This window comes from Oryctolagus cuniculus, chromosome 2 (assembly GCF_964237555.1).
Source record: "Oryctolagus cuniculus chromosome 2, mOryCun1.1, whole genome shotgun sequence".
Taxonomy (NCBI): domain Eukaryota; kingdom Metazoa; phylum Chordata; class Mammalia; order Lagomorpha; family Leporidae; genus Oryctolagus; species Oryctolagus cuniculus.
This window is the reverse complement of record NC_091433.1, coordinates 92,988,526-93,012,169: the sequence shown is the minus strand read 5'-3', so window position 1 is coordinate 93,012,169 and position 23,644 is coordinate 92,988,526. Positions and strand designations below refer to the sequence as shown.

At 43.5% G+C, this 23,644-nt stretch overlaps 1 protein-coding gene across 3 annotated transcripts in view; it reads right to left on the bottom strand.

Annotated features, from left to right (window-relative positions):
* HOOK3 (hook microtubule tethering protein 3) overlaps positions 1 to 23,644 on the bottom strand; it is a 127,148-nt gene that overhangs the window by 87,544 nt on the left and 15,960 nt on the right. For all 3 annotated transcript variants that reach the window (XM_002720760.5, XM_051832317.2, XM_051832316.2), the window contains exons 3-4: positions 13,834 to 13,906; positions 10,480 to 10,530 (exon numbers count right to left, since the gene is read on the bottom strand). In XM_002720760.5, coding sequence (XP_002720806.1) covers positions 10,480 to 10,530; positions 13,834 to 13,906 — 124 coding nt within the window. The remainder of the gene's footprint in view (positions 1 to 10,479; positions 10,531 to 13,833; positions 13,907 to 23,644) is intronic.

Below are 23,644 nucleotides of genomic sequence, written 5' to 3'. Positions count from 1 at the left end.
CCACTTCCAATCCAGCTCCCTGTTAATGCTCCTAGGACAGCAGTGGAAGATGGCCCAAGTATTTGAGCCCCTGAACTCAGAAGGAGACTTGGCTTTCTCTCCCTCTCTCTAGCTCTGCCTTTCAAATAAATAAAAAAAAACACATATTTATACACATATTAAAAATAAAACTTCACCCCCCTGCAGTAAGCTCCCCTTTGCCACTTCACTCCGTCTGACTCCTAACATGCTGGCAGCACAACACCTCATTAGGAAGGAGAACGGAGGCTTCCTTTAAGGCAAGACTGGCCACAAATGAAATGACTGATTTCAAACAGGGCAATTTACCACTATAAAATCTCCCTCCCTCGGCCGGCGCCGCGGCTCACTAGGCTAATCCTCCGCCTTGCGGCGCCAGCACACCGGGTTCTAGTCCTGGTCGGGGCACCGGATTCTGTCCCGGTTGCCCCTCTTCCAGGCCAGCTCTCTGCTGTGGCCAGGGAGTGCAGTGGAGGATGGCCCAGGTGCTTGGGCCCTGCACCCCATGGGAGACCAGGAGAAGCACCTGGCTCCTGCCATCGGATCAGCGCGGTGCGCCGGCCGCAGTGCGCCGGCCGCGATGGCCATTGCAGGGTGAACCCACGGCAAAGGAAGACCTTTCTCTCTGTCTCTCTCTCTCACTGTCCACTCTGCCTGTCAAAAAAAAAAAAAAAAAAAATCTCCCTCCCTCAGAATGCAAACAGCTTTTGCCAGCACTTTCCTTATTTTATTTCAAAGGTAGGGAGAGAGAAACCTCCTATCCACCGGTACACTCCCCAGCCACCCACAAAAGCAGATGCTGGCCTGGCCAGTCAGGAGCCTGGAACTCAATCCAGGTCTCCCAGTGGGTAACAAGGGACACAACTTCTTGAGCCTATTAACCTGCTACCTTCCATGGTACACATTAGCAGGAAGCTGGAATCAAGAACTAAACTGGGGCTCAAATCCAGGCATTCCAACAGGGGAAGTGAGCATCCCAGCCACCATCTTAGCTGCTGTGCCAAATACTATCCCATTGCTTTCCTTTCAAATACCGAAAACCAGCCCAGGATTAAGAAATCTGAGAAAAGTCCCCAACATGAGAAACAGACAAGAAACTCAAAGGAAAGCAAACAAAACAGGAAGCAGAAGAAAGTAAAAATTTTAAATTCTAATTAGGCCCACATAGACAAATGGCAAAACTAGCAAGAAAAGCAAGAATATGATTACTTAAAAACTCAAGATTCTGCTTTATGCTAGATAGGAGGTGAGGAGGAAGGTATACACGCAGGCTTTCCAAGGAAGTGGCAGTGTTCTACTGACCTGGGTTGTATAGAACAAATGTTCATTCTACAATCAACTGTTATATAACACTTGGACATATTGTGAACTTTTCTGACTGTATGTTTATTTCACAATGACAAAGTGGTGGGGTTTTGGAGAAAGGGGGACTGAAATTTGAGACGGCAGTCAAGGGGCAAGGCTGACACTGAGAAAGCCATGCGTGAATGAGGAAACAAGCCATACAGCTGACTGTGGCAGACAAACACACCACAGCAGTTCCACAGGGCAAGTGTAGAGGCAGGAGCACAGAGGGCCAAGGGCGGCAAGGTCAGCACAGCTGGGTGGCAGTGGTGGCAGGGACTGGAAGACTCGGGGTAGGGAGGCAGATCATTTTGGCCCTACTGAGTTAGGTTAAGGATAAGGACTTTATTCTGAATGATAAGGAAAACAAATTCAATCAAATGCATAGAAATATACCAATCCAAGAAAGATATACAAGAAATCGCTGACAGTGATGTCTCCTGAGAGGAAACTAGGCATCCAGCTGGGTTAAAAAATAAATAAAACATGAAAGTAAAAAAATTCTTCTTTGATTAATGTTCTCAGAGAGATGAGAGAAAATATTATATTCCTAAAGCATGAACAGTTTATAAAAGCACCACTCAGCAATCAAAAATTTGCTTTGGGGAATTCTAACACCAGAAATGGAAATTTCAATGGACAAGCTGGACAAAAGGCATGTAACTATCTCAGAAACTAGAGCAGAACTACAGAGATAAAAAAGAAGGTCAGAGGCTGGAGTTGTGGCACAGTGGGTTAAGCAGCTGACTGCCATGCTGGCATGTCAAGGGTGCCAATTCTCTACTTCCAAACCAGCTCCTTGCTAAAGTACCTGGGAAAGCAGCAGAAGATGGCCCAAGTGCTTGGGCCCTGCAACCATGTGAGAGACCCAGATGGAGTTCCTGGCTCAGCCCTGGCCCTTGTGGTCATTTGGGGAATCAACAAAGAGATGAAAGATCTTTCTTTCCCTGTCACTCTGCCTTTCAAATCAGTCAGTCAGTTATAAGACATTGAAAGGCTGGACAGGAGTTCTAAAAAGAGAAGAGAGAAAATAAATGGAATAAAATGAATCAAAAATATACATTCAGAAGAAAATTTTCTACAACTAGGAAGTATTCAGATTTTAAGGGCTTGTTAAGTGCTAAGCACAATAAAACAAAACAAATACAAAAGTACCTCACACCAAAGAACACCAGCATTAGCACTGGGGATCAAACTGGATTCTAGACTTGAACAAGTAACCAACAAGGGACAGCAGCAAGAGACTTCAACAGCAGCACTGGAAGCCAGAGGATATTGGGGCAAAACTCTCAAAACACTGAGATTATTTCCAATCTGAAACTCCACATTCAACCCAACCCTAAAGTGCAAAGGGTAAACTAAGCCTAATTTCAAATACGCAGGCTTAAAAAAAAAAAAAGTTTCATCATGCACTTTCCTAAAGATACCCCTGAAAATGTCCTCTACCAAAATAAGAAAGTAAACAGGAAAGAAGTACACAAGACTCAGGATGAAATAAGACAAAAGAATTCTGGCCGGTGCCACGGCTCATGAGGCTAATCCTCTGCCTGTGGCGCCAGCACCCTGGGTTCTAGTCCCGGTCGGGGTGCCAGATTCTGTCCCAGTTGCTCCTCTTCCAGTCCAGCTCTCTGCTGTGGCCTGGGAAGGCAGTGGAGGATGGCCCAAGTCCTTGGGCCCTGCACCCACATGGGAGACCAGGAGGAAGCACCTGGCTCCTGGCTTCGGATTGGCGCAGCACACTGGCCAGCCGTGTTGGGGGCCATTTGTTGGGGGGAACCAATGGAAAAAGGAAAACCTGGCCAGCACCGCGGCTCACTAGGCTAATCCTCCACCTTGCGGCGCCGGCACCCTGGGTTCTAGTCCCGGTCGGGGCACCGGATTCTGTCCCGGTTGCCCCTCTTCCAGGCCAACTCTCTGCTATGGCCAGGGAGTGCAGTGGAGGATGGCCCAAGTACTTGGGCCCTGCACCCCATGGGAGACCAAGAGAAGTACCTGGCTCCTGCCATTGGATCAGCGCGGTGCGCCAGCCGCAGTGCGCTGGCCGCGCCGGCCATTGGAGGGTGAACGAACGGCAAAGGAAGACCTTTCTCTCTGTCTCTCTCTCACACTGTCCACTCTGCCTGTCCCCCCCCCCCCCCCAAAAAAAAGGAAAAAGGAAGACCTTTGTCTCTGTCTCTCTCTCACTGTCTAACTCTGCCTGTCCAAAAAAAGACAGAGGAATTCCAAGGACAAAGTGAAGGTTGTCACAGAAAGAGTTTATTGTTCTTATTTATTCCAGTTAGAATGAATAACCTTATGTTTTGCTGCAAAGATAATAATGGCTTAAACTTAGATGCCACTGAGGGTATGTACACAATACGGGATGTATCCATCATGTTACCTTTCTAAAATCTAAAAAACTAGATTCCAAAGTGTATCTGGACTGAAGAGTTTGGGATCGTGGACCTGCATATCCATTACTATAAGGATACTAATGAATACCTCAATATAACTGGCATCATATGGCATCTATAATATTAAAGATTTATTTATTTATTTGAAAGAGTACACAGAGAGAGGAAAGGCAGAGAGAGAGACAGAGAGAGAGAGAGAGAGAGAGAGAGAGAGAGAGAGAGAGAGGTCTTCCATTCGATGGTTCACTCCCCAGATGGCCACAACAGCCGGAGCTGCACCCATCCAAAGCCAGGATCCAGGTGCTTCTTCCAGGTCTCCCACATGGGTGCAGGGCCCAAGGACTCGGGCCATCTTCCACTGCTTTCCCAGGCCATAGCAGAGAGCTGGATCGGAAGTGGAGCAGCCAGGTCTCAAACTGGCACCCATATGGGATGCCTGCGCTTCAGTCCAGGGCGTTAACCCACTGCACCACAGCATCAGCCCCGGCATCTATAATCTTATATTTATAGTCTATAAATACAAATTTTCAGAACTGCATGGTAACTGTCCTATAAATTCCTAGGAATAGAGCCACTATGCCAAAAGATGGATGCAGAATTCTGTTTGCATCTGCCACAAGCCACCAAACTACAGCAGACCTTCAGGACAAGGCCTCAGGGGCCAGGAGGGGTCTATCAGGACACACACCAATAGACCGCCCTCAAATCCACAGGGGTTAAGTGCACAAGAAACGCCTGCTCCTGAAGCTGCCCGCAAGCATGCACTTCTTCTGGAGGGCTAGAAAGCACCTTGTGCCAGGCCTGTTCCTGTGGCACTCTGAGAGACAAAACTCAGAAGTCCACTGAACTTGCGACCCACAATCCCTGCTTCCAGGATGTGAGGCAAGAATTGCTCAGAACTTCACCACACACCTGCACTTCAAAAAGCTTTCATTTTACTTTTTAGAATGATTATTATTATTTTATTATTTTTATTATTTTTATCTTTTTTGACAGGCAAAGTTAGACAATGAGAGAGAGACAGAGAGAAAGGTCTTCCTTCCGTTGGTTCACCCTAAAATGGTTGCTACGGCCGGCACACTGCACCGACCCAAAACCAGGAGCCAGGTGCTTCCTCCTGGTCTCTCATGAGGGTGCAGGGCCCAAGCACTTAGGCCATCCTCCATTGCCCTCCCGGGCCACAGCAGAGAGCTGTACTGGAAGAGGAGCAACTGGGACAGAATCCAGCGCCCCGACCGGGACTAGAACCTGGGGTGCCGGTGCCACAGGCGGAGGATTAGCCTGGTGAGCCACGGCGTCCAGCCGTATTTTTTTTTTTTTTTTTTTTTTTGGACAGGCAGAGTTAGTGAGAGAGAGAGACAGAGAGAAAGGCAGAATGTTTATTTTCATCTTACTTGAAAGGCAACATGAGAGGGGCCAGTGCTGTGGCATGGCAGGTTAAGTAAGCCTCTGCCTGTGCCAGCATCCCATATGGAAGCTGGTTCATATCCCAGGTACTCCTCTTCCAATCCAGCTCCCTGCTAAGGCATATGGGATAGCAGCAGAAGATGGCCCAAGTATTTGGGTCCCTGCACCCATACAGGAGACTCGGAAGGCGCTCGTGGCTCCTGGTTTTGGCCTGGCTCAGCCCTGGTTGTTGCAGCCATTTGGGGAGTGAACGAGCAGATGAAGACCTCTCTTTTTCTCCCCACCTCCCCCAGTAACTCTGCCTTTCAAATACAGAAAAAAATAAATTTTTAAAACAAAAAAGAAAGGAAGGAAGGAAGTGAGGGAGGGAGGAAAGCAATGTGAAAGAGAGAGAGAGAGAGAAGAAAAAAAAGAGACAGAGGTCACCTGCTGGTTCACTCCCCATTTGGCAGCAATAGCCGGGGCTGGGCCAGTTTAAAGCCAGCAGCCAGGAGCTCCATCTGGGTCTCCCACGTGGGTGGCAGGGGCCCAAGCACTTGAGCCATCTTCCACTGTTTTTCCAGGAGCATTAGCAGGGAGCTGGATTGGAAGCTAAATAGTTAGCACTTGAATGGGTGCTCCAATACTGGATGTCAGAGTTGCAGGCAGTGGCTTAACCTGCTGTGCCACAACAGAGGCTCCATAAATAGGTTTTCATGGGCCAGTGTTGTGGTATAGTGGGTAATGATGCCACCGTTGACATTGGTTCATGTCCCAGCTGCTCCATTTCCAATTAGCTGCCTGCTAATAGCCTGGGAAAGGCAGCATTATATGGTCCTAGTACTTGGTTTCCTGCAACCCATGTGGGAGACTAGATAAAATTCCTGGCTTTGGCCTGGCCCAGCCCTGCCCTGGCTATTACAGTCACTTGAGGAGTGAATCAGCAGATGGAAGACCTCCCTGCGATCCCTGCCCCTTTCTCTGTAACTCTTTCATATAAATTTAAAAAATCGTTTTAAGGGGGGGGGGGGTAAGAAAATCTTCAAAATGCAAAACCATCTTTGGAGATTGGGTATCTATTCTCTCTGAGCACTATAAGCATGACTAGGTAATGCTAATTGTGGCCAGAGAATAACACAGGAAAACCCCAAACCAAAGCCCTGCGAAAGAAATTTTGGCTGGTGCTGGCAGGAGAAAAAAAAAATTTTCCAGAGGAGGTAAAAGGAACATCTGTGTAGACTGTCTGAGGCTGTTTCTCATGTGTAAGAGGGGTAAGAGCCCTTGGCCCATCTGGTGAGAGTATGGTACTAAGGTTCATGATCACATTTGGTAAACAGTTCCTGAAACACCATCATATTTGTTGCAATACATTTTCCATTTTCTTTCCCACTGCATACTTTCCTGAGAATTACCACTTGTACTTTAATGGGTATGATGCCCACGAAAAAAAGCATTTCGGGGCTGGTGTTGTGGCAATAGGGTAGGTAAGCCACTGCTTGGGACACCTGCATCCCATACTGGAGTACCCCTCTGAGTCCCAGTTACACTGTTTCTGCCCCAGTTCTCTGTTACTGTGTCTGGGAAGCAGCAGATGATGGCTCAAGCACTCAAGTCCCTGCGACCCATGTGGAAGACTCAGATGGGAGTTCCAGGCTCCTGGCTTCAGCCTGGCCCAGCCCAAGCTGTTGTAGTGATCTGGGAGTGTACCTGTAGTGATCTCGGATGGAAGATCTCTCTGTCACTCTGCCTTTCAAATAAATAAATAAGTTTTTTCCCTTTTTAAAAATTATTATTAATATAAAGAGAACAGATTTCATAGGTACAATTCTAAGATAACCATACTTCCTCAGCCTTCCTCTCTTCCTCCCTTACCTCCCTCCTCCCTTTTAGTTTTTTCAACAACATAATTTCAATGTACTCTATAATGACAGGCTAAATGTACCACTAACCATAATATTCAACAAAAAGCAGAAAGAAAACAGTTCCACAGGAGTATAAACAAGGGCTAAGAACAACAATCAAATCACAAGATCCCTTTTTCATTCCTATCTATTTTTTGTATTCCATATTAACTACTACATATCAGAGAAAACATGGGGCTTCTGTCTTTTGGGGACTGGCTTATTTCACTAAACATAAAAACAAAATTATTCTTCTCAGCCAACAAGATCTAATAAACATACCCATGGGAAATAAAACTTGACTAAAAACAAAACATTAAAGACTTGTCCGTATAGCAAAATATCTAATATTAGGCTGGTGTGCACATTTACGTATCTTAAATACTATATTTTTCTTGGAAAAATCTTTTTTCAATATTTTATTTTTAAAGTTAACATTGTTATTATTTTTAAAGATTTATTTATTTATCAAGAGGCAGAATTACAGAGAGAAAGATCTTCCAACTGCTGGTTCACTTCCCAAATGGCTGCAACAGCCAGAGTTAGGCTGATCCAAAGTCAGGAGTCAGGAGCTTCTTCTGGGTCTTCCACATGGGTGCAGAGGCCCAAGGACTTGGACATCTACTGCTGCTTTCCCAGGCCATTAGCAGGGAACTGGATCAGAAGTGGAGCACCTGGGACTTGAACTGGTAAGCACATGAGATGCTAGTGCCACAGACAGAGGCTTAGCCTACTACGCCAGAGCACTGACCCCTATTTTCAGTATTTTAAAATAATATTCAAGATGATCAGAAAATTCAGACCAGCTAGTGTGTGACAGCACTGTGTCAGGAGTTGGTATGTAACAATCACTGCGTCACTTACTTCATTGCTCTCATTATATAAGAAAGTAGTTGATGGGCCTTGGCTCTGTGGCACAGCAAGTTAAAGACCTGGCCTGCAGCGCAGGCATCACATTGGTGCTGGTTTAAGACCTGGTTGTTTCACTCCAGATCCAGCTCCCTGCTATGGCCTGGGAAAGCAGCAGCAGATGGCCCAAGTCCTTGGGCCGCTGCACCCAAGTGGGAGACCCAGAAGAAGCTCCTGGCTCCTGGCTTCAGATCAGCTCAGCTCTGGAAATTGCGTTCATTTAAGGAGTGAACCAGCAGATGGAAGACACCCCCCCTCGCCCTCTGGCTCTACCTCTCTAAGTAACTCTTTCAAATAAATAAAATAAATCTTAAAAAGAAAAAAAAAAAAAAAAGAAGGTAGTTGATATGGCAAGGATGAAAGGGAATTAAGAGGAAGGGTGTGACTGAGGAATGGGATGAGGGGTGATGTTCAAGGGAGAGGGTCTTGGAGATGAGCATGAGTTAGCAATGACCAGAGAGGAGGAGAGCGCACTGCAAACAGGTATAAAGGCTCGGAGGAAAACAAGTAGGGAACTAAGATGAACACAATGGTGGTGGTGCGATGGCTGAGGGAGAAGTAGTGTAAAGGTGATTGCAGGGGTCATGTGGCACCTGAAAGCTCATGGTAAGAAATGTGGATTTGGGGGTCAGTGCTGTGGTATGGTAGACTAGGCCTCCAACTGTGGTTGCCGGCATCCCGTAAGGGCGCCAGTTCGTCTCCTGGTTACTCCTCTTCCAATCCAGCTCTCTGTTGTGGTCTGGAAAAGTAGTGGAAGATGAGATGGTCCAAGTGTTTGGGCCCCTGCGCCCAAGTGGGAGACCCAGAAGAAGCTTCTGGCTCCTGGCTTCAGATCAGCCTAGCTCCGGCTATTGCAGTCATTTGGGGAGTGAACCAGCAGAAGGAAGACCTGTCTCTCTGTCTTTCCCTCTCTGTGTCTGTGGCTCTATCTTCTCAAATAAATAAATAAATAAATCTAAAAAAAATAAAAAATAAAAAAAAAAAAAACCAGAAATGTGGATTTGGGGGCCAGTATTGTGGCATAAAAGGTGAAGACTACACCTGTGCTGCCGGCATCCCATATGGGTGCCAGTTCATGTCCAGTTACTCTACTTCTGATCTAGCTCCCTGCCAGTAGCCTGGGAAAAGCAGCACAGGGCAATTCAAGTGTCTAGGCCCCTGCCATCCACATGGGAGACTTGGATGAAGCTTCTGGCTTTGGCCTGGTCTGGTCCTGGTCATTGCAACCATCTGGAAAGTGAGCCAGTGGATGGAAGATCGATCGATCGATTGATCTCTCTCTCTCTCTCTCTCTGTAACTCTTTAAGATAAATAAATAAATCTTTGTTTAAAAAATGTGGATTTGACTCTCAAAGCATAGAAAGCCATGGAAGACTTAAAGATGGAAACTGACATCATCAAATTTATATTTTTAAAAATCATTCTGGCCTTACTTTGGATAAAAGACTACAGAGGGGACAAGAATGAGACTATTTTAGTAATCTAAGCTACAGCTAATGTTGCTTGGGACAGGGGTTGGAGGGTAGCAGCAGGCCTGGAGAAACATGCATTTTGAAGGCCTGGGAGAAGGCAGGCCTGTGCCATGATTTCAGAAAGGCTTGGGCAAGATGGTAAGTCATTCACAGAGATGGGCAGGCTGAGGTCATGGGAACAGATGTAGGTATAAAAGCAGGTAAAGCTTGTGGGGAAACAAACTGTAGGGAAATGATGCAGCTGGCTTCTAGCAGGGCAGTGTCCACTGGACGTCTTTTACAGTGAAACTTAACATGAAAACTAGTTAGCTGTATTGCCCAACTTCTCCTCAGGAATGTCTGGCTGTTCTGGTACAGACTCAGAGGCTAAAATGAGTTCATCCACAGGTGGAGGTATGCCAAGGAATGAAATGGAAGAAAGCAGCGGAGGTGCACAGACCCTGTCTACCTTCACAAGTCAGGGAAGAAAGGAGACAACGGTAGCATAAAGTAAATTCAACAAAAATTAGGGGCCAGGGCTGTGGCATAGTGTGTAAAGCTGCCACCTGCAGTGCCGGCATCCCATATGGGCGCCGGTTCTAGTCCCGGCTGCTTCACTTCCAATCCAGCTCTCTGCTATGGCCTGAGAAAGCAGTAGAAGATGGCCGAAGTCCTTGGTCCCTGCACCCGCATAGGAAGACCTGGAGGAAGCTCCTGGCTCCTGGTTTGAATCAGCACAGCTCCAGCTGTTGCAACCAAATGGAGAGTAAACCAGTGGATGGAAGACCTCTCTCCCTTTCTACCTCTCCTTCTCTCAGTGTAACTCTAACTTTCAAATTAATCTTTTAAAAAATTCAATAAAAAATAACAATCATCTCCATATGACCCAAAATACAGTAAAAAAAGACTATTCATCTACCGATCACCTAACAGACAGTTGTTTAAAGCAGTATCCAAAAACTACAATGCAGACAAATTGATTAATTTTAAGGCAAATTTTCCTTTTCTTGTAACTACTATAAAATTAAGCTATCCTACAGTAACATTTCCAAGCAGAATGAGTAAAAAAATCCTTACCTCATGATTATAATCCAGGATTCCTTTTAAAATTTTCTTTAAATTGCTTATCTGTTTAAAGAGAGAGAAAACAACTGAGTAAGAGATACAAATACAATTTAACATAAGAAATTTATGAGCCAACCAATCACTCTATATGAAGTATACTAAAGTTGAATAAAACTCATCTGAAAATCAAATACCCAAAATACTCTGAAATCAAAATTTTTTTAAATTTCAATTATTTGAGAGGCAGAGAAAGGAAAGAAGAAAGTGAGAGAGAGAGATCAATCTCCCATCCAATGATTCACTACCCAAATGTCCCAAATGGCTGGGATTGGGCTGTAGCAGAAGGTGGGAGTCAGGAACTCAATTTGGGTTCCCTACGTGGGTAGCAAGGACCAATACTATCACCTGTTATCTCTCAGTGTCTGCATTAGCGGGAAGCTGGAATCAGGAGTAGAGCCAGGACTTGAATCCAGGCACTACATCTTAATCTTTACACCAAATACCTATTCCTTAAAATCTTTCAAACAAAAGTTTATTGGAAAGACATAGTAACAGAGAAAGGGGGAAACACACATACATACACATACACACGGTCATCATCTAGTGGTCCACTCCCCAAGTGCCTAAAACAACCAGAGCTGGGCCAGGCCAATGCCAGGTGCCCAGAACTCCATCAGGGTCTCCCACATAGGGGCAAGGATCCAGGTACTTGGGTCCTCATCTACTGTTTCCCAAGTGTATTTGTAGGAGGTTGAATTGGAAACAAAGGAGTTATTCGATATGGGATGCAGGTGTCCCAAGCACTGGCTTAACCCACTGGCCACGATGCCTGCCCCAAGATCAAGTTGGCTCTCAAAAAGTTTGATTTCAAATTCGAAGTGCTCAATCTGTATTTGAAGAGGTCCTTGAACAGAAAAAGCAGAGCCTGGAGCTATTAAGTAAGAGTCTCTGCGAGGGCTGGTGCTGTGGAAGTGGGGGTAAATCCCGGCTGCTCCACTTCTGACCCAGCTCCCGCTAACGTGCCCGGGCAAGCAGCAAAGGATGACCCCTGTGGGCTCCTGAACCCACATGGGAAACCCAGAAGCTCCTGTCTTCGGATGGGCCCAGCTCTGGCTATTGTGGCTATTTGGGGAGTGACCCAGAGGAAAGATCTAAAAAAAAAAAGTCACTGCGGTACAATCCAGTGGCAAAACATGGGAGAAAATAAACTAAAACTCTTGTGTATTTATTTTTTAAAAATGCATTAATAAAATTAATATACTTGAAAAACTGGGCTACACAATGAATCGTGTATGGTGTTCATTTTTCTCATATTTTAACATCTGAGTCTTATGAATCAATATAATTTAAAACGGCAGTTTTCCTCCATCACAGAAAGCTTTTTATTTCAACTTTAATCAGTGGCATCATAAAACAGAAGAAGTGTAACACAGGGTAAAACAAGAACACTAGAAATTTCAGCCTTGATATCATTCTCTATATCACTACCACTGCCACAGTCAAATGAAGATATGTGGAGGTTTCTTCGTGTGCACAGGGGGAGGTGCAGCTCCCTCTCTGCTTAACAGTAAGTAGCACTGCTTTAAACATCCATGAATCATCATAAACATCTTACAACATTAAAAGGTAATCATTTCAATAGCCTGTTCTTGAAAGATTGCTTAAAAATTAAAACAGTGCCATTAGAAAGTTTCCATTTGGGATTGGCACTTGGTACAGCTGTGGCTTGGGGTGTCAACACCCCACATAGGATTGCCTGGGTTTGTGACCCAGCTCTGCTTCAGACTCCAGTTTCCTGCTAATGCACACCTCAGGAGCCAGCAAGAGACAGTGCAGACAGCTGAGTCCCTGCCACCTGTGAGAGACCAACACTGAGTTCCAGCCTTCTGGCTTCAGCCTGGCCAGCCCCCGATGTTGTGGGCATTTGGGGGAGTAAGCCAGAGAACGGGAGATCTCTCTTTCTCTTTCAAACAAAAAGTTTCCATTCACTAACAATTTAAAAAAAAAAAAAAAAAGGAATTATATTTGACAGACCTAAAACCTAAACAGTCAATACTTCTTATCGAACAGGTATCTTAGAGGAAACATAGAGACAAACCAAGTTTAGCATTTAAAGTCCATTAGGAGACTAGGATGGAGCTCTGGACTGCTTTTCGGCCTAGATCAGCTCCAGGTGTTGTGGCCATTTGAGGAGTGAACCAAGGGATGGAAGATCTCTCTATCACTCTGCCTTTCAAATAAAAATAAGAAAACAATTCCTTTAAAAAGTCAACTAACAAATGATAGGGACACAGAACAGCAGGGGTAGTGTGGCTGCTGCTCCAAAGGCAGCACCTGTGGTGATGAATCAGTTCTGCCTCTTCATTGTGGTGATGTTATAGGAAGCCACAATTAAGACAGCATTTCACAAAGCACAGGACACAAAACAGTGCAGTAAGACTGAAATCAGAATGCAATGTGAACTGTGCCGATGTCCGTTCCCTAGTTTTGACACTGTATAACAGTTACACAAGATGTTACCACATGGGTGAAGGGCACACAGAACCTCTCTCTACATTTTTTTCTTTTGGTTTGCAACTCCCTGTGAACCTGTAGTTTAAAACATAAAGAAATAACTTACTAGGTTGCAACCACCATTTTTAAAAGTATAATGAAAACATTACTGTATAAACGGTAAAAAGGGAGTTTCAAAAATACTGAAACATAAGGTTACTAAGAAGGAAATGAGAGGCTGGCACTGTGGCACAGTAGGCTAAGCTTCCTCCTACAGCACTGGCACCCCATAATGGGCACCAGTTTGACACCTGGCTGCTCCACATCCGATCCAGCTCTCTGTTATGGCCTGGGAAAGCAGTGGAAGATGGCACCAGGGCTTGGGCCCCTGCACCCACGTGGGAGACCCAGAAGAAGCTCCTGGCTCCCAGCTTTGGATCTGTCCAGCTCCGGCCATTGTGGCCATTTTGGGAGTGAACCAGGGGATACAAGATCTGTCTCTCTGCCTCTGCCTCTAACTCTGCCTTTCAAATAAATAAATAAATCTTTAAATAAAAATAAGGAAATCAAAATGGTTCATCGTCTCAGTGTTTTGTTATTCTAAGTACTGGACATACTAACTTTATTTCTGTGAGATACACCCCGCTACCATCTTCATGGCCCCAAAGTCCATGCCTGCATCATCACGCTTTACTGACTTACATTCTGTCACATCAAGATGAGAAACTTCAGGTACTGCTAAGCTTCAATTCTGTGTTATATCACCATAGGTCACCTGAATTTCTAAAGCTTACTGGAGACATCAGACTTTAAAAAAATCAATACATATTATATACACACAGATCTCTTAAACAGATGGAAAAATAAAAATACCTTTAGCCTCCAATTATCTCCTACTTCGGTTTTGATTCTGTTTAGCCAGTTTTCATCAAAATATGCGGGATCTCTGCAAATAAGGAAAAGCTAATATATTAAGGTCATGTAGCTAGCAAGCTAAGAAAAACCCAAAAAACAAAGAAAACTGAATCTCAATCCATATCATCACTTACCTGAACCATAAAAATGTATTTGCCACATATCAGCCACTATAAAACTAAGTGCATGCTATTACAGATTTATCAAAACTTGACTGTTATTTTATAAAAATATGCATTTTATCACAAACTAAAAGGCAAAAAATGGTAATTTACATTTATTTTAAGAACAAGTTATAGATAAGTACATTAAACTAAAATTAATTATAGATAACACATGTATATTTAAAAAGTCAAAACCAACAACATGTTTTTAAATAGACAAAACAAATATATCACGGTAGGAAAGTGAGTTTTTCAGTTATTATTTTAATGACTTCACTTACCAGAAAGGTCACCAATAACATCATTGAATTCCAATTTTTTCAAACATTACAATTCTAATTTTTTCAAACCTATTTCCTCAGATGTAGTACTAGGCACCAAAGTTGGACACAATTTCTGTTTGCAAAAGGCTTAAAATCTAAGATAACTATGGTGTTAGCAAACATCAAAACAAGGATAGAATCTGAACATAAATATTTTTCCTGGGAAAACCTCCTATGTTTCTCAATAAACACTAGGTAGTAAAGGAAAAAAAAAACTTTAAAAAATAAACCAAATTTTAAAGACTAAGATATTAAATGATCTGTTTGAGACCATAATGGAACTCCAGTGCTGTCCTACTCCACAATTCCTAAGTCCAAGGTCAGTCAACTGGTCTTTTTTAAAGATTTATTTATTTATTTGAGAGGCAGAGTTAAAGACAGAGAGACAGACAGACAGACAGAGATCTTCCACTCACTGATTCACTCCCCAAATGGCCACAGCTGGACCAGGCTGAAGCTAAGAGCCAAGAGCTTCTTACAGGTCACCCATGCACATGCAGGGGCCCAAGCACTCAGGCCATTCTCCACTGCTTTCCCAGGTGCATTAGCAGAAAGCCGGAACAGAAATGGAGCAGCCAGAATTTGAACTGGTACCCAAATGGGATGCCAGCACTGCAGACAGTGGCTTAACCCACTACACCACAGCACCAGCCCCGAAGGTCTTTCCATAGCACCACAACTGTCTTTATTCAACCCAAAACAGAACACAGTGAAACAGATGTGTTTGAGAAAACTAGATCTCATCTATCACTCAACCTAATACATACAATCAGTACTATGCTTTATTCAAATTAGTTTTGAATGAAGCTGATTTAAATGTTACTTAGAATTTTTAGCTTTTATTATGAAAAGGAAAATGTACAGCTAATAACTGTATAAGAAAGAACAGCTACAACGAAGTTGCCTTTTTAGAAATCTGTTGGGACGACTTTTGATGCCTGTGTTATGTCACCTGATAACATACTAACTTTACTGTCTCTGTGTCAACTTAAAAACAGCTTTATTAAGATGTAATATAATTTACCCATTACAATGCATTTTAGCATACAGTACTCACAGAACTACACAACAGTCATACAATCTAATCTCAGAGAATTCCCATCTTCCCAAAAGCAAACTATGTATCCATTAACTGTCCCTCCCATTTTCTCCTCTAGTTCTCGGAAACCACTAATCTACTTTCTGTCTATAGATCTGCCTATTCTGGATGCTTTATAGAAATGAAATCAAACATATGTGGTCTCTTTGGCTTCTTTCACATAGCACATTTTTAAGGTTTATCCATACTGTAGCACATATTAGCACTTCATTCTTTTCTGTGGCTGAACAGTATTCCACTTACAGATATATAGTCTTGCACCCCATAATGAAATACTGATCACATAAATGATAGTGGTCCCTCAAGAAGTAAATCAGCTGGTAACTCTGGAGCCATTATAAGTTGTGTGAACACTATGTTCACACAATGATGCCATCACACAGAAACGCCATTTCTTAGAAAGTATTTCCATTGTTAAGCAGTGCGTGAGTATATGACATTTTGTTTATCCATTCATCAACTGATGTACATTTGAGTTGTTTCCACATTTTGGCTATTATGAACAATGATGCTTCCTTTTTTTATGTGATCCTTGATTAATTTTTTAAAGATTTATCACCTTATTTGAAAGACAGTTACAGAGAGGCAGAGACTGACAGAAGTCTTCCATCCACTGGTCCACGCCCCAAATGGCTGCAATGGCCAGAGCTGTGCTGATCTAAAGCCAGGACCCAGGAGCCTCCTCCAGATCCCCAACATGGGTGCAGGGGCCCAAGGACTCAGACCATCTTCTACTAATTTCCCAGGCCATAGAAGACAGCTGGATCGGAAGCAGAGTAGCCAGGACTCAAACTGGCACCCATATGGGATGCCTGCACTGCAGGCGGTGGCTTTACCAGCTACACCACAGCGCCGGCCCCATGATGCTTCTTAAACACTCCTATACCAACTTCTGTCTATACGTGTGTGTTTCATTTGGGTACGAGCCTAGGAGTGGGACTACTGAGTCCCATCGTAACTCTATGTTTAGCATCTGAAGCACAGCCAAATTGTTTTCCAAAAGCAGTTGCACCATCTTGCATTCCTGCTGGCAATGTACGTGGGTTCCAATTTCTCCAAACTTTTGCCAATACTTGTAATTATTTGTCTTTTTAGTTACAGCAATCCTAGTGCATTTGAAATGGTATCTCCCTGTGGTTTAGATTTGCAGTTTTCTAATGCCTAAGGATGCTAAGCATCTATTCATGTGATTACTGATCATCTGTGTGTATCCTTTTTGGAAAAATATCAGTTCAGATTATTTGCCCATTGAAAAATTTCTTATGAAACCTTAGGAGTTTTGTTGTTAATTTTATTTTAATATTCAGGACAAAAAGACATACAATGTGTAAATATTGTCTCACATTCTGATCTTTTCACTTTCTTTGTGGCATATATTGCATACATATATTTATTTTTAAAATATTTTATTTGAGAGAGGCAAAGACAGAGTGAATGAGCCAGCTCTCTCATCTAGTGGTTCACTCTCCAAATGCCCTCAAGGGCTGGGGTAAAAGCCACAAGCTAGAAACACAATCCAGTCTTGTACTTGGGTGGCAGGTGAGCCATCACTACTGCCTCCCAGGGTTTGCATTGGCAGGAAACTGTCCCCTGGAGCTAGAGGTAGGAATTAATTCATGTGCTCCAATATTAGGCCAAATACCTACTCCCAAAGGTTTTTTTTATCTTTATTTTTAAGATTTGTTTATTTATTTGAAAGTCAGAGTTACACAGAGAAGGAGAGGCAGAGAGAGAGAGAGAGAGAGGGAGGGAGGGAGGGAGGGAGGCAGGGAGGGAAGGGTCTTCCATCCGCTGGTTCACTCCCCAGTTGGCCGCCAACGGCTGGAGCTGCGCCGATCCAAAGCCAGGAGCCAGGAGCCAGGAGTTTCCTCCAGGTCTCCCACGTGGGTGCATCTTCTACTGCTTTCCCAGGCCATGGCAGAGAGCTGGATCGGAAGTGGAGCAGCCGGGACTCAAACCAGTGCCCATATGGGATGTTGGCAATGCAGGTTACCCACTACGCAACAGTGTGGGGCCCGAAGGTTTTCAATTTTGATTAAGTTCAATGTATCTATTTTGTACGGTGGTGTCATATCTAAGTCACAAAGATTTACTCCTATATTTTCTTTTACCAGTCTTACCTAGTTTTACATGTGGGTCTTCTATGTGGGTCTCTGATCAATGTGTACTTAGTAGGAAGAGCGCTGGCTTCACTGTATGCATGTGGCTAGTCACACTCATCTATTTTTGTGTCAGGTTTAATTTAGTGTTTTTAGCATAGAATCTTAACGATAACAACAAAACTTACAACAAAAATTAAAAAAAATAATAAAACAAAAAAATAGATGAGGTTCCTTTGTTAAAAGAAACCAATCTGAACAAACTCAGACAAAAAGGGCGGCTTACCAGAAGATCACTGAGGGACAATATGGTACTAAGAGAGTTGGGTCTCACAAAGCACTGCAGTAAGGGTGCAGACAGTGCTCATCTCCTGACATTACTCCATTTCTTTCTGTGCATCTACACCATTATTCTCTCTATAAACCAACTTTTTTCTGTTTCTTCCATACACAATTGGTTACATCCACGTTCCATGTCTTTATCATTTCGGTCAACCAATTAAAGAGTCATTTGAGTCCAAATTTTAAAACCCAAGAAAAGGGGCTGGCGCTGTGGCATAGCAGGTAAAGCTGCAGCCTGCAGTGCCAGCATTCTGTATGGGCGCCAGTTCGAGCCCCAGTTGCTGCACTTCTGATCCAGCTCTCTGCCATGGCCTGGGAAAGCAGCAGAAGATGGCCCAACAAAGGTCTTAAACAGACATTTTTCAAAAGAGGAAATTCAAACAGCCAACAAATACATGAAAAGTGCTAAGGATCACTAGCCATCAGGGAAATACAAATTAAAACCACAATGAGGTTTACCTCACTCCAGTTAGAATGGCTTTCATACAGAAATCAACAAACAAATGCTGGTGAGGAAATAGGGAAAAAGGTACCCTAATCCACTGTTAGTGGGAATGTAAACTGGTAAAGCCACTATGGAAGACAGTATTTACTCAAGGGAAATGATATTAGTATATGAAAGAGTCATCTGCACCCCTCATGTTTACTGCAGCTCAATTCACAATAGCTAGGACATGGAATCAATCCAAGTGCCCATCAACTGAAGACTGGATAAAGAAATTATGGGATATGTACACTATGGAATACTACACAGAGAAAATTAAAATGAAATCCAGTCATTTACTATGAAACAGAAGAATCTGGAAAACATCATACTTAGTGAAATAAGCCAGTCCCAAAGAGACAAATACCACATGTTCTCCCTAACCTGTGATAACTAAGAATATGGTAAAAAGTGAAACTGACACTTTGAGAAGCAAAGACTTGAATAGTCCTTGTCTTGACTGTTGAAGAACAGTTTTTTGTACTATTTGTCAAACTTTTTACTTAACAGAGTTAAACATGTATGTATAAAGTCAACTGAAAATAGATCTCAGCAAAAACCAAGAGTGAGAATAAGAGAGGGAGGAGGTAGAGGGGTTGGGAGTAAGGGTGGAAGGGCAGGCACGATGGGAAGAATCACCATGTTCCTAAGGTTGTAACTACGAAGAGTATGAAGTTTGTAACTGTAAACCTGTATAGTTCTACACAGATTCCTATGGACTTACTTCTAAGGGTACAGTTTAAAAACTTGCCATGGGACCCTAAATGCCCTTAAGCTGGGTGGTAAAAATACCATCTGAAGTGTTAAAGTGATCATATGGATAGGATTAAGGATCTGGTAATAATAACAGAATTAAAAAGGAGTGGCTGCTCCAACATGGAAAGCAGTCCACACAGCAGACTCATAGAATGGCAATCACTTTACATAGCACCCTGACCTCAGAATCAGCCCTTAAGGCATTCTGGTCTGGCTGAAAAGCCCATGAGAGCATGGAAAGCCAAGACACTGTGGCAAAAAATGAAGGACCTCGGTGGGTGAAATCCCAGTGGAAAGAAGTGATCATCAAAGAAGAAGATACTTTTCTCTGAGGGGAGGAGAGAACTTCCACTTTGCTTATGGCCTTGCCTAAATACTTATGGAGTTTGTGGATTCAAAAGGCTTCCATAGCCTAGGCAGCTCATCTCAAGAACCTCGGGTGATCACTGATGTCATAAGAGTGTTAATTGTTACATTAATAAGAGTCACTATGCACTAATTTCCTATTCAGGACCTCTGTCCTCAAAGAGTTGCATTATAATTATGTGTAAGTACTCCAAAAAGATGTATCATTCTTGGGTGCTTCATTAAAGTTAATAAAGTTTCTTAAAAAAAAAAAAAAGTAGTAAAATTAACTTCAAGATGCAATGACTTTGAACAGCCCTTGTCTCAACTGTTGAGAAACTTTTTGTTTTGTTTTTTACTGTGCAAATTGTTGAACTCTTTACTTAGTACAGAGTTGCTTTTCTGCAAATAAAGTTAATTAGAAAAGGATCTTAGAGGAGAATGGGACTGGGAATGGGAGAGGGAGGAGGAGGAGGGGTGGGAGAGTGAGTAGGATGGTGGGTATAATGGGAAGAATCATTATATTCCTAAAGTTGTACTTACGAAATGCATGAAGTCTGTATTCCTTAAATAAGAAGGTTTCTTTGGAGGGGGAAAAAAATAAATTGATTAGATTAAAAAAAAAAGGGGGGGGGGGGAAGATGGCCCGTGTCCTTGGGCCCTTGTACCCATGTGGGAGACCAGGAAGAAGCTCCTGGTTTTGGATTGGTGCAGCTTTGGCTGTTGCAGCCATCTAGGGAGTGAACCACTGGATAGAAGACTGACCTCTCGACCTCCCTCCCTCTCTCCTCTTTTTTTCTCTCCTCTCTCCTCCCTCTCCCTCTCACCTCTCTCTTTGTCTTTCAAATAGATAAATAAATCTTAAAAAAAAAAAATAAAACCTAAGGAAAATCCAAATAATCCAGTTGGAGTGTTTTGCATCCTGGGCTGTTAGTAGGACACACATGATGCTGAGGGAAGGAGGACAGCACCTGTCAGGAAAGGTGAGTTACCAGAGAAAGGCATGCTGTAAACAGGGCAGACATCACCCAAAAATGTTCTTATAAAACCTCTAACAAGGGGTGGTGTTGTGGTACAGTGGGTTAAGCTGTCACTTACCACGCTAGCATCCCATACTAAAGTATGGGTTTAAGTCTCTGATGCACTGCTTCTGATCCAGGTTAGGGCTCACGTGCCTGGGAGGCAAATGACGGCTCAAGTACTTGGGCATCCGCCACCCACATGGGAGACCAGGATGGAGTTCCTAACTTCTGGTTTCCCTGGCAGTTGTGACCATTTGGGGAGGGAATCAGTGGATGGAACATCTCTTAGATGAAAGATCTCTGTCTCTATCTCTTACTGTTTTCTCCTTTTCTGTTACTCTGCCCTTCAAATAAAAAAATTTTAAAAGAAACCCTCTAAAAAAAGTAGACAATTTGAAGAAAATAATATGAATTCAACTAAAATAATAAGAATTATAAAAATCAATTCAAAAGTTCAAAAATAGTCAATGTCATTTTTGTTAGGTAACCTAAAAAACTACAATCTAAAAATTACGGTCCTTGGCAATCAAGTATTAATTCTTTCCAATCAAAAAAAGACTCGCAAGGAGGATAATCTGTGAGTCGGATACTCTGTGGCTGAAACAGGGAGGAGGACATGGGGGCAGTTCCTGTTATCTCAAGGCCTACTGGATATGGGTTTGGTTCTTCTTGCTCTCAAGATAAACAGATTCCCTGCCTGGACCAGGCTCATACCAGAGTAGGAAGTCAAGCCTGATCTAGATGAACTAGAGTTCTTTACACATTCACTGTGCTACATTAGCAAGCTAAATGACACACCAGCCACCACAACAGGAAACACTGGGTCACATAAAGAGGGGCAGCTGGGGGGAGGGGAGCAATTGTAATCCATAAGCTGTTCTTTGGAAATTTATATTTACTAAATAAAAGTGGGTTTTTTGTTTTTTTGTTTTTTTGTTGTTGTTGTTGTTGTTTTGTTTTTTAAAAAAAGGCCAGTGCTGCGGCTCAATAGACTAATCCTATGCCTGCAGCGCCGCCGGCAACCGGGTTCTAGTCCCGGTCGCCCCTCTTCCTGTCCAGCTCTCTGCTGTGGCCCGGGAGTGCAGTGGAGGATGGCCCAAGTGCTTGGGCCCTGCACCCGCACGGGAGACCAGGAGAAGCACATGGCTCCTGGCTTCGGATCAGTGCAGTACGCCAGCCACAGCGGCCATTGGAGGGTGAACCAATGGAAAAGGAAGACCGCAGCCGGCGCCGTGGCTCAATAGGCTAATCCTCCGCCTAGCGGCGCCGGCACACCGGGTTCTAGTCCCGGTTGGGGCGCCGGATTCTGTCCCGGTTGCCCCTCTTCCAGGCCAGCTCTCTGCTATGGCCAGGGAGTGCAGTGGAGGATGGCCCAGGTGCTTGGGCCCTGCACCCCATGGGAGACCAGGAAAAGCACCTGGATCCTGGCTCCTGCCATCGGATCAGCACGGTGCGCCGGCTGCAGCGGCGGCCATTGGAGGGTGATCCAACGGCAAAGGAAGACCTTTCTCTCTCTGTCTCTCTATCTCTCACTGTCCACTCTGCCTGTCAAAAAAAAAAAAAAAAAAAGGAAAAGGAAGACCTTTCTCTCTGTCTCTCTCTCTCACTGTCCACTCTGCCTGTCAAAAAAAGAGTGGTAGCTACATTCTGAGAAATCTGGTTCTGTTTCTTAACATGACATTTTTATTAGAAAACCTGTATTATTTTTAAAATAAATGTCAGTTCTTGGCATTAAATAACATGTGTAGAAGGCCATTGGTTTGGACTGAGCTCCCACACTGGGCCCAACAAAACAGACCTCAACTGTCCCTCAGCTGAAGTTCACAACAACCAGCTGAAACTAAGCTGCTTATCTGACCTGAGCATCGGGAGAGAGCTGGACTGAGAGGATAGCCAAATTCCCAAACAAGCCAGCTTTAGCTTCAAGATAAAGAAGTCCCCTTTGCTTTCACCTTTACAAGGAAAGTAACTCTGAAATGACCCATCTACTTTCCAGTTTCTACTTCTGCTTTCTGTCAATAAAACCAACCCCCTCTGCCTGGTGCATTGGAACACTCACTTTACTTTATAGAATGAAGTACTGTCTAATTCTAGAACCATGAATAAAAGCCAATAAAGACCTTTAAATTACATTTGTTGTAATTTTGTCCTTGGACTGTAGGTATGACTATTGCCTAATGACTTTTTAATTATCTAAAATAACCATCTTGGTAGTCTGCCACTAAATGTGTATTACAGAGTTAACTATAATAAGTTTCACATCCATAATGACAACAAAATACAGCAAATTATGCTTAGCTCCTATTGAGCAATGCAAGTACACAGGCATTGATTCTAGTGAAACCAGAGAGTTTAGGGTTCTATAAAAATAGATATCCAGTGATAAGGCATTCCACTGTCTACAACTTGACCTTCAATTTGATCACAATTGGACTTTTCTCTATTTTTTCCACCTTTTTTTTTTTTTAAGAGATTTTATTTATTTGAGGCAGAAAGAGAGAGAGAGAAGGTCTTCTACCTGCTGGTTCACTCTCAAAATGGCCACAATGGCCAGAGCTGGGCCAATCCAAAGTCAGGAGTGGGGAGCTTGTTCCAGGTCTCCCACGTGGATAAAGGGGCCCAGGCCCTTGGGCCATCTTCACTGCTTTCCCAGGCAATAGCAGAGAGCTGGATCAGAAGTGGAACAGCTGGGACATGAACAGGCACCCAAACGGTATGCTGGAGCCACAGGCGGAGGCTTCGACAACTACACCACAGAGCCAGACCCTTTTGTCCCCCTTCCTTAAACTTTGAAGCACCACTTTTTACTTCTGTCCTTTCTGTTTCAGTCAGCATGAGGTTATAATTGTCATCCCTGGTTCCTGACACTCATTTCCTAAAACCTTTGGAATTTTGAGTTAGGACAGAAATGTCTTGTAATTCATAATGAGCCCTTCTGGACCACACCAGTATTTATTTTATACTAATGTGATTTATTGTGGGGTTACCTAGATAGCTTCAAGATGGGGTCTGATGCCAGAACAACCAATTCCATGATTAAAGGTTAAACTTTCAACCCTTACCTTGACATCCAGCAAGGGGAGAGGGAATGGAGATTGAGTTTCACATGGCCAATGATTTCATTCATGCCTCCTG